General features: G+C 39.0%; 1 protein-coding gene across 10 annotated transcripts in view; it reads left to right on the top strand.

Annotated features, from left to right (window-relative positions):
• The first annotated feature begins 3,468 nt into the window (after window positions 1–3,468).
• LOC105233721 (uncharacterized) overlaps window positions 3,469–19,843 on the top strand; it is a 142,432-nt gene continuing 126,057 nt past the window's right edge. For 4 of the 10 annotated variants that reach the window (XR_007423099.1, XM_049459501.1, XM_049459507.1 and 1 more), the window contains exons 1-2: window positions 3,522–4,058; window positions 15,187–18,369. Coding sequence is in view for 8 of the 10 variants with exons in the window: in XM_049459501.1 (XP_049315458.1) it covers window positions 15,972–18,369 (2,398 nt within the window). In the remaining 2 variants the exon portion in view is untranslated. Of the gene's footprint in view, window positions 4,059–4,084; window positions 4,443–4,465; window positions 4,946–15,186; window positions 18,370–19,843 lie in introns of those variants that run through there. The other 6 variants (XM_049459502.1, XR_007423100.1, XM_049459504.1 and 3 more) reach the window with 6 other exon arrangements.

Below are 19,843 nucleotides of genomic sequence, written 5' to 3'. Positions count from 1 at the left end.
CAAGGGGCAATTAGAGCTATCCGTAGCGCCTATATATGTTTCATTTCGTTAGGCTAAGCAAGCGGGCAATAACTCGACAGCCAAAACTGGACAGTTCGAAGGCAGTTGGAAATACAAGTTTCCTTAGCTGCCGAGGCCATTTAGTTCCCTTAAGGGTTGCTGGAAGCAATGGACCCTAGACGAACACCTCAGTTCTTGGAACACTAGGTTTAATGAGCATATCTCGGAAACTATGTAACCTATTTCAGCCTAACTTGATAAAAGGAAGTCCTTAGAAAACTTTTTAGTTACTGTGAGCATCGTTTAAATCAGACGATAACCACGCCCACTCACCACATAACGGTTATGTTGTGAAAACTACCAAAAGTGCTACAATAAGTACATAAAATCTTAAAACCAAGATAGGAGCAGGTGTCAAAAGTGTATAATGTGCGTGTCTCTGTCCGCCTATTTCCCATATATCACAATTTTAATTTGGTAAAATTAGCCAAATATAACTTTGCTTTCCAAGTGTATTCAAGCCATGCAATCTCATGTCCTAAAACAGTCGAAATTGGAACATAAATTTTTAAGTTCCCAGTTACCGATACCGATATGGGGGTCTCAGTACCTATGGCTGACATAGCACCAAAAATAGCAGTCAATGTGTGAGTTACCTTAATGAAATTCAGTATTACATGTTACTGGAAGTAATACAAGTATGTCATATTGTCAATAATGGAAAACCTCTGTTCCTTACCTGACCTAACCCTTATATGCCTAATATAACAATTTTCATATCAGGTATATTAATGAAATTTAGGGATCAGGAAGAATGCTGAATTTGTAACATTTTCTAATAAATATAAAGTATTACTAATACGTGGAATTTTTTCTCGGCTTTGATCCTTGCGAGAGTATAAAATGCTCGATTACAGCCGAACGTCGCGCTTTCTTGCTTCTTAGAGATATACCATACATTCGTCTACCTTCGTAATGGCTCGCGCGATGACTTTCTTATAACCAGCAGCAACAGAAGGTGCATCGTCGCCTTGCACGAATCCAGTGCCCTTTGCCGAAGCAACGGAAGTGCCGCATTCTGCACAAGCACACACAGAAGCGATAAAGTGATTAACTTGTGTGGCGTTAGCATTGCATTTAAAAGTACTTTGGTTGTAAAGTGTAAACACAACAAGTTGCATGGCGCAAGTTGCCAAACCAACATGTTGCGTGTGGCGCCTGCCGAACATCTACAGACGAGGAGAACATAAAAACAGATAATGTTAGCAGAGAATGTTAATGATGTTAGTAAATCTCATTATAATTAATGTTAGTACTGCTATAATTAACGATCGCTGTTAAATATTGTAACGGGTGTTTGTTTTAGATGTAACAGATTAATTGAAAAGTCCCCGGTCTACCATAGTAACAGACATTTGTTTTTGGCAAAATTTATTTTTATATTCAACATAATTGCTTGCAAAGGTGATACACAGGTTATAGCGACCCTCTAAATTTTCGACACCATTTTTGTAGTAAGAATTGTCCTTTGCTTCAAAACAGATCTCTGTTTCGACGATCATCTCTTCATTCCACGTTAATTTCTTCCCAGCGAGCATTCTTTTGACATCCGCGGACAGAAAATAGTCACTTGGTGTCAGATCTGTAGAATACAGTGGATGCGTAAGCAAATCGAAGCCCTATTCTAGATAAATGATGAATAATAACGGTCCAATAACGCTTTGTAATAGTCACTGTTGATGATGCTTTCTTTTTCAAGGGAGTCAATAAAAACTATTCTATGTGCATCCCAAAATACAGACGCGGGTTCATAGTGTGCAGTTCACTCGAATAACTCTTGATATGACTTCGGAATGAAATGATGGTGCCATATTTCATCCATTGTCACATATCGAGGCATAAACTCGGGTTTACTGCTCCGAATCATCAACTCGTCGTTATGTTCGGTCAAAAGTGAGCTCGCGCGGCGCCCACTTTGCTTAGAGCAGTCTGATATCCTAATATTCGTGAATGATATGATGTCCAAGTTTAGCTTTAGAGTGTCTTGAACAACTTTACTTTACTATCATCCAAAATTATGATGTGTAGACTTTTTTGATGTTTTCGTCGGTAAAAACCTCTTTTGCGCGTCCACTGTGTTCACCGTTATCGATGCTCGTTTCACTACGTCTAAACTTAACGTATGTACCAATCATCAACGGTTGATTTCCTTGGGGCAGTGTCCGGAGATCATTAAACCAAGTTTTTGGTATATTTTTCCCATTCAAAAAATAATATTTTATCAACAAAAGTTGCTTCACTCAAAATGTTATAAGTCACAATGATTCGTTGATCAAATTTATGCACGCGCCTTTTTAGGGTTAGGGCTGACTAAAAATCTTCTAGTAGCACTATGTTTGTGTCAGGTCGGAAACTTTTAATTTAAACTATTATTGTTTTCAATGAGGCAATCCTTCTTTTTCGGAGATAGTCTCTTTGACAGCTGAACATATTCACTCCGGATCATGGATCGGTTTCTCTAGTGAATAATGGGCGTCTTCGTCATACGAGTGCAGTATGCACAGAAAACGCTATTGCTGCTTTGGAGCAGAGTATCTAAGAAAACCGGGATGAGTGCATCCGCTGAATAAAAGTTAAACGACCATCAATCTCGTTAGGTTCTCGGAAGTTCGGTGAATGAGCACAAAACAAACTATAATAATCCAGAAATATTCGTTGAAACGCTGTGACATACTCAAAATGTCACTATTTGATATTTTCCATGGACAGAAATAATCATTAATTCGGTCACTATGTTGCAGTAATAGTGTCATGAATATTTCGTGTCTGAATTGAACGATTTGGATGTGTACGACCTTTGGTGCCAACGAAACTATGTTTATTATCCTTCGAAATGAAATTTATAGGCATTTATTTTTTGAAGATTATCTCTTGCAAATGCTGGCGGCGGCTACGTCTCAGATGGTGCATCCGTTGAAGCCAATTTTCGATGACTCGTTCAAGCGTTTCGACCGACTGATAACTGGCGAATGACACGCGTGATGTCTTGCTCCAAGGTCTGGCTCGAAAATATTTGATCAGCTGTGATCTCTACTTGAACTGGCTCGAAAATATCGGTTCACCCGTGATCTCTACTTGAACTGGCTCGAAAATATCGGTTCACCCGTGATCTCAACTTGGATCACCCTCATAATAATTGACATTTTAGAACAGCTAACATTTGCGCCTTCTCTGTGTAGTAACATACTCTGGTATTAAAGTTATTAGCAAACTGTCTAATTAGCAGCTGTTTAAATAATGTTTAATATGTACATCGGTGTTGCGGCAGCGCGAACATCAAACATGCTCGACAGCGCGTACGTTAACGTACGCTGTTGGCGCAACTGTCAGCGCGCACAGCGCATGCATAGATATTTAACATGCTGACAAGCGTGCCGAACGCAGCGCTGTTAACAGCCGAGTGCGCGAGCCTCCGAACGCAGACGGCAATGCGGCAATGCGACGGATGCGAATAAGCAGCTGGTTTAGTGATAGTTTAATAATCGTTGAGTTCACATCTAATGTCGGAAATCGCAGTTCCCAGTTCCGCATCTGTCTTTTGATAAACTTTATTGAGGTTGTTTGAAATTAATATCCATCTAGCTCTATATGTAAGCGTGTGGCTGCGTTGCATTCAATTCAAACATTTCAGTGCTCAGTGCCCGACAACAACACATATTGTATATTTAACACCACCTACACCCAATACAAACACAAGTTAACGAGTGAATTCGTGAATTCAAAAACTCTCCGGTGTTTCAAGAAATTTTTTGATGAAATAACGCACGAAAATTACACAAAATTGAAAAATGCCGCTGAATAAGCTTAAAAAAAATATGAAAATGTTGTTGTGAAATATTATTCATCGGCTGAAAGTGAATCAACAAGAATATTGAATAATAGTGTATTTAGTTCTAAGAAAAAATAAATAAATATACCCAACAAGGTGAATCATGAAATAGCGCCTATGGCATACGAAATCGTTTTTGAATATCACAAGTGAATTTCGAATTTGAAAAGTAAGCAATTGGAAATAAGTAGACACCTAAAAAATTAAAAAAAAATTAAATGGTTTCGAAAATATGTTGTTTGAAAAATTTAAATTGTGGCAACACTACAATAAAGCATGATAACTTATTGTAAGTTGCTAGGTGATTTTGTTTGTTGTGAAAATCGAATATACCGTCGGTACTGGATTTGTTTTTATTACTGAACAATTTTTCCACCAAACGGATCAGCCAGCTCGAACTCGAGCAGAACTACTTACAGGCGAAAGCTCGATTTAGTTCTGTCCATGTTGACCACAGAAAATGCGAAAATTGAAAACGCGTCGCGCGACGATACCTTAGCAGCTGCACGGCCGTGCCCGCAGACCTACGAGACGTCGTAAATGTTTTACAGTTGTACGTACGCAAAGAATATACATATGTATGTATGTACAATGGTGAACCAATGTGAAAATCGGCAAAGAAAAATCCATGTATAAAAATAAAAACAAGCATACGTATCTATTTATGAGTGTGTGCGTGTGTATATATGTGAGTGTGTGTGGGTATTTTTTATTTTAGCGAGCAAAGAGACGTGAAATTGGGAAATAGTGAACTGTAGCGGCAAAATTGGGGCAGCTCGCTGACGATAGACAGTCGGCAGGTCGCTAAGAGACTGTGTTAACTCAAAAGAAAGTGTGAACGAAAAAAATCAAAAAAAAAATATCGAAAAGTCAAAAAATGCATTTTCAGTGTTTTCGAAAGCTAAGTGAAACAAATAAAGTGTATACAACATGGACGTGCGTGTATAATCTGGTGTTGTTTGGAAATGAACTGTGCGTTTTTGAAAACGAAGCGTTTGAAAATGTTTAATGAAATAACAAATGGCTGTTGTGGATGAAAACAAAATTACGTTTACGGTATATGAAGCAGTGCTTGACTTGTCGTTTTTAACTCGGTATATACGAAAAATTCAAACTTTTTTTTGTGAATTACTCTCAAACTAAGTACACGGCTTTCTAATAATATTGTACGCAATCAAACAAACTGAATGAAATCGTCGCAGTTTTCACAACAAAAGAGTTTTCATACAAATTTCATAAATAAATATCTTTAAATATTTTTTTGGAAACAAACTTCTTACAATTGTATGCAACAATTATCATTATGTGCCATACTCTAATTGGCTTCACAAAAAGTTGTATTTATCAACAATGTGATTTGCCGCCGGATTTTAAGCAAAACACAGTGTAAATATGGCTTTGACAGTCTCAAGAACTTTATCAAATGCCAGCCAAGAGCAGATTTATATTGATGAATACAACAAACACAACAGAATCGTATAAATTGACGTAATTACATAGAGATAATAACAGCACAAAAGCATAGGACAGTTATATTATAAAACCCACCCAAATCAGGTGCCCATGCTTCTACACCATTTTTAACTAGAGAACTGGGTTTTTGGTATACTGAATGGAGTTTTTTTCTTTTGTCGAAACAGCAGTGTACAAATGTAGTGGGTAGAGAAAATCAATATATGGAGACTATAGCTGGCTTCGTCATTTAAATTTAATTTAATTTAAGTTAAAATTTTTAAAATTTAGACAATCTACTTGTTAAATACTAATTCAAACGATGCACAATCGATGCCTTTAATCATCAGGAGCATATCTCTTATTGTCCTTTATAGTGCTGTAGAAGTTAACTTTGTAGTTTCGGGTATTCCGGTATTCGTGGTATGAAGCTCATGAGAATTTTTGTAAAATTTCACACAAATGTATGAACAGCTCTTTCTCTTTCATTGCCAACTTGCCAGCATAAGTTCGAAATTGAGTTAATTGTAATATTTACTATTTTACAAATAATTTTTCTTGGTAGAAATACTCGCATATCTTACTTAAATGCATAGATATATTTACAAATATCGTCACTTGAAATGCAAAATAACATAACAACACTTTTTATAAGTTGACAGACGAAGGCAAAACGATATAATAGAAATCACTCATATTGAAACAAAATTTGAGTTTTGGTTATAAAACGGTTATATATTGGTTATGTATTGGTTATGTATTGGTTATATATTGGTTATTTATTGGTTATGTACTGGTTATGTATCGGTTATGTATTGGTTATATCTGACAGTGAAAGCTGAAAATTTTGCTACAATATTTGTAATATGATTTAGTGAATCCTAAGCAATAAAAAAACAATTTCGCTGTTTTTGACAGTACGTTGGTTTGCATTTTAGGTGATGATATATTTCCTATAAGCATTGCACTTGTTTAGTTTGATAGCAGCTATTATAGAATACAGCTTTCCAAAAGATTAAGCCTTAAAATGCATGAAATCGCAAACCTATAGTATTTTCTTGACTATTTATATTCTTAAAAAATAAACAACAAGAAAAATGTTCAGTTCGTCTGCAATGCAGCTATAATACCCTCACAAGTGCTTTTTTTATAACATAATAGCGTATAAAATAATCGTTATTTGTAGCGATGTCTTGGATAATAATGCATGCCAAATTTCGCAATAATATCTCGTCAAATTAAAAGGTTTTTCTTAGAAGCTCTGGGTTTCGACCCTTCAGTTTGTTTGGCAGCTAAATGATAACGGGTGATTTTTTTGAGGTTAGGATTTTCATGCATTAGTATTTGACAGATCACGTGGGATTTCAGACATGGTGTCAAAGAGAAAGATGCTCAGTATGCTTTGACATTTCATCATGAATAGACTTACTAACGAGCAACGCTTGCAAATCATTGAATTTTATTACCAAAATCAGTGTTCGGTTCGAAATGTGTTTATCGACAAATTTTGTTCAGCGATGAGGCTCATTTCTGGTTGAATGGCTACGTAAATAAGCAAAATTGCCGCATTTGGGGTGAAGAGCAACCAGAAGCCGTTCAAGAACTGCCCATGCATCCCGAAAAATGCACTGTTTGGTGTGGTTTGTACGCTGGTGGAATCATTGGACCGTATTTTTTCAAAGATGCTGTTGGACGCAACGTTACGGTGAATGGCGATCGCTATCGTTCGATGCTAACAAACTTTTTGTTGCCAAAAATGGAAGAACTGAACTTGGTTGACATGTGGTTTCAACAAGATGGCGCTACATGCCACACAGCTCGCGATTCTATGGCCATTTTGAGGGAAAACTTCGGACAACAATTCATCTCAAGAAATGGACCCGTAAGTTGGCCACCAAGATCATGCGATTTAACGCCTTTAGACTATTTTTTGTGGGGCTACGTCAAGTCTAAAGTCTACAGAAATAAGCCAGCAACTATTCCAGCTTTGGAAGACAACATTTCCGAAGAAATTCGGGCTATTCCGGCCGAAATGCTCGAAAAAGTTGCCCAAAATTGGACTTTCCGAATGGACCACCTAAGACGCAGCCGCGGTCAACATTTAAATGAAATTATCTTCAAAAAGTAAATGTCATGAACCAATCTAACGTTTCAAATAAAGAACCGATGAGATTTTGCAAATTTTATGCGTTTTTTTTTTAAAAAAAGTTATCAAGCTCTTAAAAAATCACCCTTTATAATGGTTCGATCTTTTTTTCTTCTTTTGTATATATAATTCATCGTTTATGATCTTTCTTAACTCGAACTCTTGAACTGGCGAACGTCATAAATTGAACGTATTTGAAAAATTGCTTTAAGCTTACTAGAAGTCTTTCATTTTTAACCCTCCTACCTCAAAGTTCAAGAATCTACTAGTTAACCCTTTAAGTGTACAGATTTTCATTAAAAATATTTTAAATGGAATTTCTAAAAATAAAAGTAAAGTTTCTTTTGTATAATGCAACTAATGTTTCGACTTAAGTAAAAGTGGACACTTGCTGCTGTCTTCATGAAAATAGTAGTGCTATAACTTCGTATATTTAAAGAACTTGTTTCACATCTTCTGACATGTCAAGAGTTAGGAAACAGTGAGATACAGCTCCAGATCATATGAAGTGGTATAAAATGCAATGATAAATTGAATAGTCGTGTAGGAAAATATGAAAAAAATGTGTTTACGCGATATGTAGAAATTAACACAAAAAAAAACAGCTCTCAATTCTGTATTTATAACCTGTTTTTTTAGGGTTGTATCCCACCAGCACTACTATTTGCATGAACACAGCTGTATATACTTATCGCATACAGTTGAACTTTCATAACTCAAACTAACCTAACTCGAAGTTCTTCATAAGTCGAGCTCTAAGTAACGCATTTGTTCTTTCAAATGTTATTATTACAGTTTATATTGAGATGGACAACTAGAATTGTTCAGCCGGATTTCTAACAGGCCCTTGGAATATGACTTCTAGCACCATGGAAAGCGATTTAGTATTCTGAAGAAGAAATTAGTCAATCGCCATTCAAAATTCTATTACTTTGCAATTTTAAATTCATATTTAAATGGGAATATTGATACAACCAAAGATTACTACAAAGCACTTAACAGTTTAGAATCCCTTCTCACTGAAACAAACAAGCAAAAAGTACATATATGTAAATATGCTAAGCCAAAAACTACAGGAAAACATGATTTAAGTGCATAAGCAACAAATTTTAGGCGAAGTAAATAAAACACACTGTGTATACTTGTAAATCTATATTTTAGAGCTTTTCGAAAAATTTTATGTTATAATGAAAACTTCTATAACTCAAAGTCTCTCTAACTCGAAGTTTTTTTGTGAATCATATCGATTTGAGTTAGCCAAATTCAAGTGAATTTATACAAACTTCATAAGAAAAAAAATTTTGCCTTAAAATAATCAAACTTTAACAGTTAGTATCTTTTAAGGGGTAACCTGGATTTCCTCGGGTAAAAAATAGCCTTTTTCAAATTCTTTTTTCATATAAAAATTGAAAATTTTATTAGAATTTTTATTGTTACAAACATACACTATTAACAAAGAAATACTGGCTTTTATGAAAAAAAAATTTAAATTCGGCAATCGCGACGAATTTTTTGCAATTTGTGTCATCGTGCAATCTTGCAAGAGCAAAAGAATCCCCCTATTGATAGTTGTCAGTGAAAACTCATCGAAAACACACTTTGTCGGTCCGAACGACTTAGATTCCACAACCCACAAATGTGTTTTCAAAATATTTTCAATATCGGTCCGAACATAGTATAATAGAAAAAATCTTCAAGAATTGTATCTCAAAGACCTGCGTAAAATTTCATGACGATCGGTTTGAGTAGTTCTCGAAAAATCTTGCCAACCGACTTCAAAAACACAGTTTCTAGAAAAATGCGTTTAAAGACGGCACGCATAGCCTAGCTAGACTCGAGCGCACAAATTCTCAGGGCTGTATCTCCGAAACTATTAATCGGATCAACTTACAAATTCAGGACAATATTCTAGAGGATTTTTAGAATTGAATAAGGCAATAAAGAGTTAAATTTTTTTAAAACCCGTAAACCCATGTAATCCGTAATAAAGTATATATATAAATGATCAGTATGTCGAGCTGAGTCGATTTAGAGACTTTGACTTCGACTTTGAGATACAATTCTGTATATATACGAACTTATACCTCAGTTTTTAAGATATCGTTTTGAAATTTTGCAAACGTCATTTTCTCTTCAAGAACCTCCTCACTTGTCGGAACTGCCGATATCGAACCACTATAGCATATAGCTGACATACAAACTAAATGATCGGAATCAAGTTCTTGTAAGGAAAACGTTCACATTTGCCAAGATATATTCACGAAATTTAGTATAGATTATATTTCAAGGCAAAAATGTAATCTCTGAAGAAATTATTCAGATCGGTTGGCTATAGCAGATAGCTGCCATACAAACTGAATGATCGGAATCAAATACTTGCATGGGAAATTTCCTCATTTGACGATATATCTTCACGAAATTTGGTATACATTATTTTCTAAGGCAACAATATAATCTCCGAAAAAATTTTTCAGATCGGATTACTATAGCATATAGCTTCCTTACAAACTGAGCACATAGTTACTAACAGAAATGCACCTGTGAAGGGTATTTAGTTAACGTTTTTTCTTGTTTTTTTTTTTTAAGTCGTCCGTCGCGAATCAAAATTAAACCTTCAAGAAAGTCAAAGAAAATGAACGCAAAACTAGCACACCCATTTGGTAAACAATGTTACTAACATGCGCCAGCAATTACCGGCGAAATTAACTGAGACAGCTACTAGAGAGTACGCTCTTACATTATGATTATATTATTTATATTATAATCATCAAAATTGCATAAAAATTAATTCGAAATACGCTAACAATTTACCTGCCAAATGAAATTACTCACCGATTCGCAAAGGAAAACGCGTGTATTTCAGAATTTTCAAATTCGAATTGTGGGTGTGCATCCAACGAACACGATCACAAAGTCACACACACACATACATACACACCAACAGAACAGCATTTGCATACATGCATACACAAACAAACATGCATGGCAGTATTTAAAGGGGGCTCTAGTGATACGCCGCTCGATAAGGCGAGAGAATGCGTGTGAAATGCTATGAGCAACGCGATATATTTGCTTGTTTGAATAACGCACATAGTACATACAGACATACAAACATATGTATATGTGTATACGTGTATGAGCCGCACGCCCAAGTGCCCGTGGTGGCGGCGGCGGCATGAGCGCTAAATATAAGAACGCCGCTATATACAAATATACGAGTATATATATATATATATACCAGATATTTGTAGTTATGTGTAGATATGTATAATTATAAATGTATCTACATAGCATGTGCATAAATTAATGTACATATATGTATGTATGTATGTAGCTGCACGGCCTTAAATGTGAGTGCGTGCGATATGTGAGGCTGAATGTACACAATCGCATGTATCAAATATAATATAAACACATTTATACACACACATACACACCCACACACATACAGACAGACAGACATAATTATTCTTAATGCTGGCAGGCGAATGCGTTGCTCGCGCATGAAAATCTTTTGAATTTTCCTCGACTTGGCGCTCGTCAGCGACAGCGACAGCGGCACAGTCACCGCCGCCACCATCGCCACCAACACAGCAACACTAGCAGCTGTTGCGATCATATTTACATGCGTACATGCATACATATGTATGAGTATGTGTGTGTGTGTGTAGTCGGGTGCTGTCTGCGGCACTTCACTTTGCTTCACTCAACTCGGCTCTCGTATTCGGTCGAGCGACTCGATCGTTGATCGCTGATCGTTTTACGAGCATGCTCGCGTATACAATATCTCTGTTGGCTGCTTATTTTTGTTGCTACCGATTTGATTGTGTTTGTTTTTGTTAATGTTATTGTTATTGTTGTTGTTATTATCGTTGTTGGTGCATTTGCCGCACACCGCCGATTTTGTTTTAGTTTCTTTATCAATGTTGATGCTGATGCTGTTGCTGTTGGTGTTGCTGTTGCGTTTTTTGTTATAATTACATTGTCTAAAATTAGAGAACGTGGTGTGTCTGGCATATCGCACATCTCGGCTGCCAAGCGGGTAGCTGCGAAATTGAAACGAAAACGTTGAACATTGAAGAAGTGGCAGCAACGTTTGTACTCTACTTGTGTTTAATTGCATCTCGTCTCAATAGACCTAAAGGCGGGTCACCGTCAATGGCATCCTAATCAAATAGAGATTGAGATTCAGTGCCAGAATGGCTGCTGGCGCGCTCTCTGGTAGTGGCAGCACTAACAACAACACAGACAACCACATACACTTTATTGTTGTCCCCTCATCTGCTCACAGTTCGTTAAGCTCATCCTCCTCATCGAGACTAGTTGTCGTGGTCCGTGGTTTTCGTCAATCGTTTCTGCTATATGAGTCGGAGTCGGTGGCGTTAGCGTCGTTGGTATCGGCAACGTCTTTGTCATCGTCGTTGATAACGCCACCGTTTCGTCGTCGTCGTCGTCGTCATGGTATTGACAATAAGAAAACCCTGATGCCGAGGATAAGAGTTGCGGCGAAGGCGGCGTTGAAACGTTGGCGGCGTCAGCAACCTGACTACACTGTGTATGAATCAGCGCTGAAATCGTAGACATATGTATATACATGGCGACACGCCTACATAATACATGTATGTATGTATATAGACACGAATTTGAACAATTTCACATATGTATGTAGGAACGTGTTGGTTTATTTGTAGGCCGTCCAACTGTGGCGCTTCAGTATCCACTAATTCCTGCTAATTAGCTGCTATGAATTAAATCAATGTCTTGGCTGCTGTCATTATCAAAATTATTGCATATTTAGTTAAATGCTCTTAAAGCTCAGAGTTTTCTTACAGGGCAGCCCATTCACACACACACACACACACACACAGTTAATGTTTTTCTGCTACCAGTACTATTCGTGTATATTCGTATCCGAGTACTTTCTGACCAGTCATCAGCGAGCATACACGAACCGATCGACTTCGTTTGACATTATTATTAACCGGCAAAAGCACATGCCGGCTAAAATCGGCGAAATAGTGCAATCTGCCGCCACAATTCTGTTGAAAATTACAACAAAAGAAAATTCAAACAATATAATAGTATAGAATAGTGTTAGAATAGTGTTAGCTAAACAAAATATTTTGCGCATCCTGTTTTTGGTGGCTGGTTAGCAGCTTCACCTCGGTTTAGCCACACCTGATTCCTGCCATCCGCTATTCTCCTGACTTTGCTGGCTTTGTGACACATGTGCATTTTTTATATTTTATTCGAGAGCAGCAAAAAAGACTGAATTGAAAAAACCGAGGCTATGAAATCTCCAGCCGGTTCTACATACGCAATTGGTTGGTTGAGCTTATTTCCTACAGACATTACGTATACGCCACGTTGAGCGCTGCTCGGTCGATACACTTACCGGCAATTGATTACGACTGTCTGCCTTACTGACCATTTGTTTTTTTTTTTCCGTACTCTTGTGTGCATATGTGCCGTTAGTAATGTAGCGGTAGGGATTGTTATTTCTTATTTCGATTTTTTTTTTGCAGTGGATGGAATGTCTGCCTATTTTTATTTGTAAATAGACTTGTTTATATTTTTGTAAATATCAAATGCATTAAAGCACCCTCTCGCACAATAAATATAGATAACATTGCCCCATATTAAATTAGCATTTCCTTTCTGAATACTCACCGCCAAATGCATTAGCCATTGTAAACTCGTATAGTATATTGCCGCTTAGAACCATATTCCAATATTTTGTACTATAATAAAGTCTCAGATGCAGCGGAAGCCGAAAGCATGGTCCCTAGATCGATCCTTCCTTTTCCTCTACGACACTAGGGGATTGAGGGCCGCCTTAAGCTCCTTGAGAGGACTACCCGGCTCTGGATTGAGCAGTATTAGCGTATGCCGATAGAGGTTCTTCGATTCTCTCATAACGTGCCAATAATAATCTTCACAATTTTTTCTGGGAAAAAAGGTTCGACTGGGTGCTACAACCGGACCAATCTGGCCTCCTTACACACCTCTACGTTTATGACTTTGTGAAGCCCATGATGCCATTCGACATTTTCCCACGAAGTTGATGGGAAGAACATGAATTGTGATAATATTTTAACACATACATAGAAACTTTCCACACAAGGACATGATTTCGATCATTCTGTTTGTATGGCCGCTTTAAGCGATATTAATCCGATATTGACGATTCTTGCAAATTAGTAGTTACTGTTTCCATATATACAGACGGATATTGCTAATTTACTCAGCAGGACATATTTACCGTTATAAACACTTGTGACTAAGAGGTACCTACAAATTGTAAATAAAACGCGCAATATTTATTTTGTCAAGTTCAAAGTAATCCCCATTTTTGTCAACGATTTTTCCAGTCCTCGTAACACTTTTGGGATGGCCTTCAGTTCCTTCAGCAAATTTTTCGACTGAAAACGGGTCCCACCGAGCTGCTATTTCAGTTTGAGGAATAAGAAAAAAACTCACGGAGCCAAATCTGGTGAATACGGTGCATTATCGATTCGGTTTTTTTGGTTTCTGCTCGTTTTCCTCCCCATTTCGATGATTATTGGCTTGTTTGCACGTCAAATTCAAAAACCAATATATAATGCTTTCCATAAATGTGGGATCGGAATTCGCACGATCAAGCATGTTCAAAGCGATCTGTACTATTTTTGAAAAAAAAAACCCAAAATATCCATCGAAATCATTGGAGCGGACTCGGAAGAGATATCGAGTTCCCCTGCCAACTCTCTAATACCTACCAGCCGATTTACAAGCACCATATCGTTCACTTTTTTAATATTTTCATCAGTTGAAGGGGTCGAAGTTCATCAAGAACGGGGCATGTTTTCAACGATTTCTTGCTCGTCTTTGAATGCTTTATAACACTCGTAGGCTTGGGTTTTTGATAAAACTTAGTCACCGTAAGCCTTTTCCTAATATTCGTAGTGATTCCGCTTATGAAATTTTGTTAGAAATACAAAACTTGAGACAAATTCTTGATTCGATACTTTTATCCATTGTAAAAATCGCTACGCATTAATAAGGTGTACCTACTTAAGCAGCTGCTCTAAACAAACTGGTTGACAGATCGCGCTCATATTTGGCACAGTAATTGATGACAGTCCTACCAACTTATAATAGAAAAATACATTTTTTGAAATATCATTTACCCGGGGAATTTAATGATCCGAGGTTTTCCTGTCAGAATGTAGGTATATATTTATATATAGGGTCGGGGCAAACTTATTATACCATCTTGAGAGTATAGCTATAAACAGAACAACAACAATTGTCTATCTGTTAAGAAACTATGTTTATCTAAAATTTCTGACAGGTAGAGGGAGACAATATCCAATTGGTGCCAAATAGCGGGATGGAAGCACGATTGGACGCTGTTGTAAACTTGGAATAGTGAGACAACGCCAACTTCAATTTAAATTTAATTCTAAACTAAAATAAAATAAAATAATTCATGTGTTAAAAATTATGCAAAATTTCGCAGTCAATTTAGAAATTGATTTGCAGTTGCGAAAGTGTCTGAGCCGATAAATAAAAACGGAACAATCAGAAGTGCTAAAAACACCACTCAAACAGCTCAAACAAAGAAACAATCAACGCATTTCACAACAATTAAAAATTCAAATTCACAAAAATATGTTTACTTTAGGTTTTTCTAACAACAAAATTCTTAATTTTCCAGAAAATCGACATACAGTGGAACAGCATTAACATTTTACTTGCTATACATATGTATGTGTGTATGTGCTAGTGTATATAACACAATACGCTTTGCGAGAGTAAAGAGAATAAATATGCAAAAAGTGTTTCTAACGCGACAAAATGCAGCACGAAGAATGTGAAAACAAGTGGAAAAGCATTGTGAAAAGAATTTAAGAGAAATCAAAACGCATTAAAAAATATAAAAACGGAGTTTCGTCAATATTCAATAACAACAAATAGTGATATAAAAAGCAAACAATTTCGTTATAGACGCAACAACAACAACAGTAGAACAAGTGACAATGTGGCTTGCGAATCATACTCATCGACAGCATTTCATGCGAAAACCACAACAACAACACGGACACACGGCCAAAGCTAAAGGCAGCGCAGTGCCCGCCAGGCAGTTTGTCAGCAGTTAAGGCAGCAACAACACAAATAAGCGAACTGCTTTCGAGAGTGTATTAAAAAATAGTAAAAATAATAACAACAAACCAAACATAGTTTATGCCGGCAATTCGAAAAAATTTTCCAAACTAAAACGCAGCTTGAACTATTGTGCTGAGAAGGCAATTAAACAACTAAAATTAAAAAACTAAAAAAAAAAAACAATTAAAAAGTTGAAGAAGTAAATTATAAGACGGGCGCGTTTAAAATTGAACAAATTTAAACAAAAAAAGTCGATTGTCGCTGGCACAAAGTGAAATTCGGTGTATTCTGTGCGTCGCTGTAGAGTTGGTACTAACTCTCCTACGGGCGGACGCCATGTATGCGCGAGTATTGCGCAAATGGAGTCTACAAACGAAACCGCAAGTATCTATGAACATGTGGCGGCTGCTGCTGCTCACCCTGCTGCTGATCTGTCTGTACACAACGCCGGTCACATGCCTTACAACCGCCTACGCCCAACGCCTGCGTGTGAATCGGAGCACAGCGCCTGCCACCGCGCCACTGATTGCCACCGCGTTTGCGACTGCCAATGCGGCGGCAACACTAACGGCACCGCTACCAACAACAGCAGCAGCAGCAGAAGCACCAGCGGCACCAGCAGTGGCGAGTGCAAGCACACGCGAAATCGTATCAGCAACACAGCCGCTCACGCCTTCAGCAGCAAAAGCAGAAGCCGCCACTGTTGGCGACATCATCGAAGAAAGTTTCTACATACCGGTCGATGGCGCCGACGCAGATAGCAACATCTATGGCGGCAGCAGCAATCGTCTAGCGCAAGCGCTAGGCGTTCATGGTGCAGCGGGCGCAACGGCAGGTGTAGATTTAGTGGGGCACAGTGGCAGCAACGACGGGGCGGTCAGCGGCAGCAGCAGCAGCAGTAGGATATTTAGCAGTAGTAGTGTAATGAACAGCGATAACAGTGGGCGACAGCAACAACAACAAATGAAACAAGCGCAGCTACATAAACAAACCGTTGGTTTGGACGCAACCGAAGCAAATGCAAACGATTTGGCCTACGCGTTTTATCGACGCCCAGCGCCACAAGCATTCTACCAATCGGCAAACGCTTTACAAGCAGCCACAAAGCCATCAGCAGCAGTGATGGCGACACAGGCGCCAACAACAGTATTTAGACCGCAGTTTAGCGCCCACTATGTGGCGAACGATGAACGCGTTGCCAACGATGGTGATGAGGAGGAGGATGACCATGAGGAGGAGGAAGAGGAGAGTGAGGAGGAGGAAGCTGAGGATGTAGATGCTGATGTCGATGGCGACGCCGATGCCGATGTGTATGCGCATGCATCGGACGAGGGCGGTGACGACGACTATGGTCGTCAGCAACAAGAAAAAGTTCCAAATAATAAAAATAGTCACATAATTAATTTATTTAAACCATATAAACATAGCAACATTAACAACATTAACAACTACAATACCAATTACAATCACAACACCAACTCAAATTTACATAAAACACATCCACAGCAACTGCAACAACACACGCGCGGCAGCGCGTCAACTGCGCAACCATCACACATAGCAAGCGCCATTAGCGGCCGCAGCGACACACTAACATACGCGGCGGGCAAGCGCAGCTACAAGGCGCGACGACATGTGCCGCTTACAAATACACAACAACCACAACAACAGCATGCATTGCGTTTGCATGCCGCGCATGCGCCAAAGAACGCACAACACGCGCTCACCAGCACACCGCTGCCCATCGCCGCGTACCCCACCAAGAAAGTGTACCAGCTGGTGAACGGCAAGAATTTGACGCGCCTTGTGCATATCCTGCCGCCCACACATTACCGCTTTACCGCTTATGAAATACCCGCGTCACTGCCTTACCGCGGTGAGTTGACGGAGCAGCAACGACGCGCGCTGCAGCAACAGCACGAGCTGCAATTGCAGCAAGATCAAACGGCGCGCTCACGCCGCGACTCGCGCGTCTTTGGTTTGGCGCAGCCCATGAGCAGTGGCATTAACGCTGGCTTCTACAGCATGCAACAGGCGCCAGAGCTCACATTGGCGCAGCAATTGAACGCACAACAACAACACCAATACCAACGCTTGCAACAAAGCAGCAGCGCCGGCGGCAACAGTTGGCAGCAAATGAGCGGCAACATGTACCAACGCCAAACGCTGGAGCCGTATCGCCAGCAACAACAGCATAATCACCATAAACACCAACACAATAAGGGCGCGCTAAGCGGTATGGGCGCCAACAATAACAATCATCAACGTAATACGCACAGCGGCCATCATGGCAACAATAAACATAATCAGCGTCAACGTCAACGCAAGCGACCGCGACGCTATTGTTCGGCGCGCGATCCGGCACAGTTGGCGTTCGAGGCGCCCATCGTGTTCGAGGGTAAAATCACATCGATGTCACCGGACCGCCGACACAACTTTGCCGCCACAGTGCAAGTGCTGAACGCATACAAACAGCAGATTGGTTATCAGGTGAAACGTGAGCAATTCGTGCGGCTGCAGTTCGAATATATCAATAGCAGCGGCGAGTGCGACATCTATCGTGAGCAGCTGCGACCGCGCGGCCTAGTGCGCGGCGACGAGCTGGAGCTGCAGCGCACCTATCTATTCTTCGTGCAACAGATCGATATGCGCAACTTCACCATACTCGGCCAGCCGATCAGGAAGACGCGGCGCGTCATCGAAGCAGTGAAGGATGCCGTGAGCGAAAATTATGGTGAGTTGAAATTTTCGTATTTTTTTCAATTGAAATATTTTAAGAGGCACTTAGAGCAATAGTTATATTGCGCAATTAAGTTGGAAAATTCCAGCTTCGTGGTGTTGCTTAACAACAACAATACAATTTATGTAATAGTTGGTGCCCATCTTGGCATCGCATATCAAGTTTAGATCACAAACCAAGAGAGCTCAGACGTTTTACGCATACCTCGAAAACTGCTGCCGTAATAGCGGCCTCTAAGACTATGTTCAGACGAGGACTGTTGTGTCGATGTACACCTCGAAAAGTGCCGGCATAGCAGCGGCCTCTAAGACTATGTTCAGACGAGGACTGTTGTGTCGACTAAACAGGGTTTTCAGATGAGCACTTTTTTTGTCGCCCCAGCTGCTTTTGGGTGGATGCGATATCAAAAGAAAAATTTTTCGATATTGACCGATAAAAAAAATCACGAGTCTGAACGCGGTTTTAGATTCCGCGAAAGCTTATCAAGTTTATACCACAAACCATGAAATTCGTTAGTATCAATATGAACAACACAAGCTCAGACACATTATGCATAACTCGAAAAACTTATTACATGCGGTCTTTAAGGCCATGTTCAGACGAGGACTTTTGTTTTGATTATACCAGGTTTTCAGATGAGGACTTTTTTGTTGTCCCAACTGATTTTTGGTACGCGCGGAGGCGATGAGAAAAGACGTAGAGATCGTAACGCCACACCAGAAGAAAATTTGTCGATATCGAGCGATAAAAAGAGTCCTCGTCTGAACTTTTTTGTTGTCCCAACTGATTTTTGGTACGCGCGGAGGCGATGAGAAAAGACGTAGAGATCGTGACTCGACTCCAAATGAAAGTTTGTGGATATTGAGCAATAAAAAGTCTTCGTCTGAACGTGGTTTTAGTTTCCTGGAATAATTTGCATTGCGCAAACGCTTAAACCTGATCAAAAGCGGGAAATTTTGGAGTATGACGGTATGTAATGTTGTTGTAAACGCTTATACAATATATTCCTGATTTAGACCTCCATTTTCACTTTCTCATATTATATATATGGACCTGAGCCCTTATGCCGGATCCAGATTGAATATTCCTCTGCAGTTCGTTTCTAAACGGTTTCAAAACTGCAAGTTTTAGTATTGAAAATTCTGCTATGCGGTATATGGACGTTACTGATGGATACTCATTATGTGGTGTAGCTTCTTCATTTCCTCGTCGCGCTTATTCCATTCCATTCTACGTTGTTGTCATTATTATTACTGTTGCTATTTTTGTTTTATTTGTTGTTTTTGTTGTCAACTTCACGCTCTGCTAATAGCCACTAGACCGAAATAATTTATTCAACACACCCGTAAACGAGACAGACACACATACCATCCACACACACGCACACATACATATACAAACAGAGCATTTTATGTGCGGAGAGGGAGGTAAATTGCATTAGATGTATGTGTGTGTTGGTGTGCCACAC

Source organism: Bactrocera dorsalis, chromosome 5 (genome assembly GCF_023373825.1).
Source record: "Bactrocera dorsalis isolate Fly_Bdor chromosome 5, ASM2337382v1, whole genome shotgun sequence".
Lineage (NCBI taxonomy): Eukaryota > Metazoa > Arthropoda > Insecta > Diptera > Tephritidae > Bactrocera > Bactrocera dorsalis.
The sequence above is the reverse complement of the archived record's forward strand: the minus strand, read 5'-3'. Positions and strand labels throughout refer to the sequence as shown.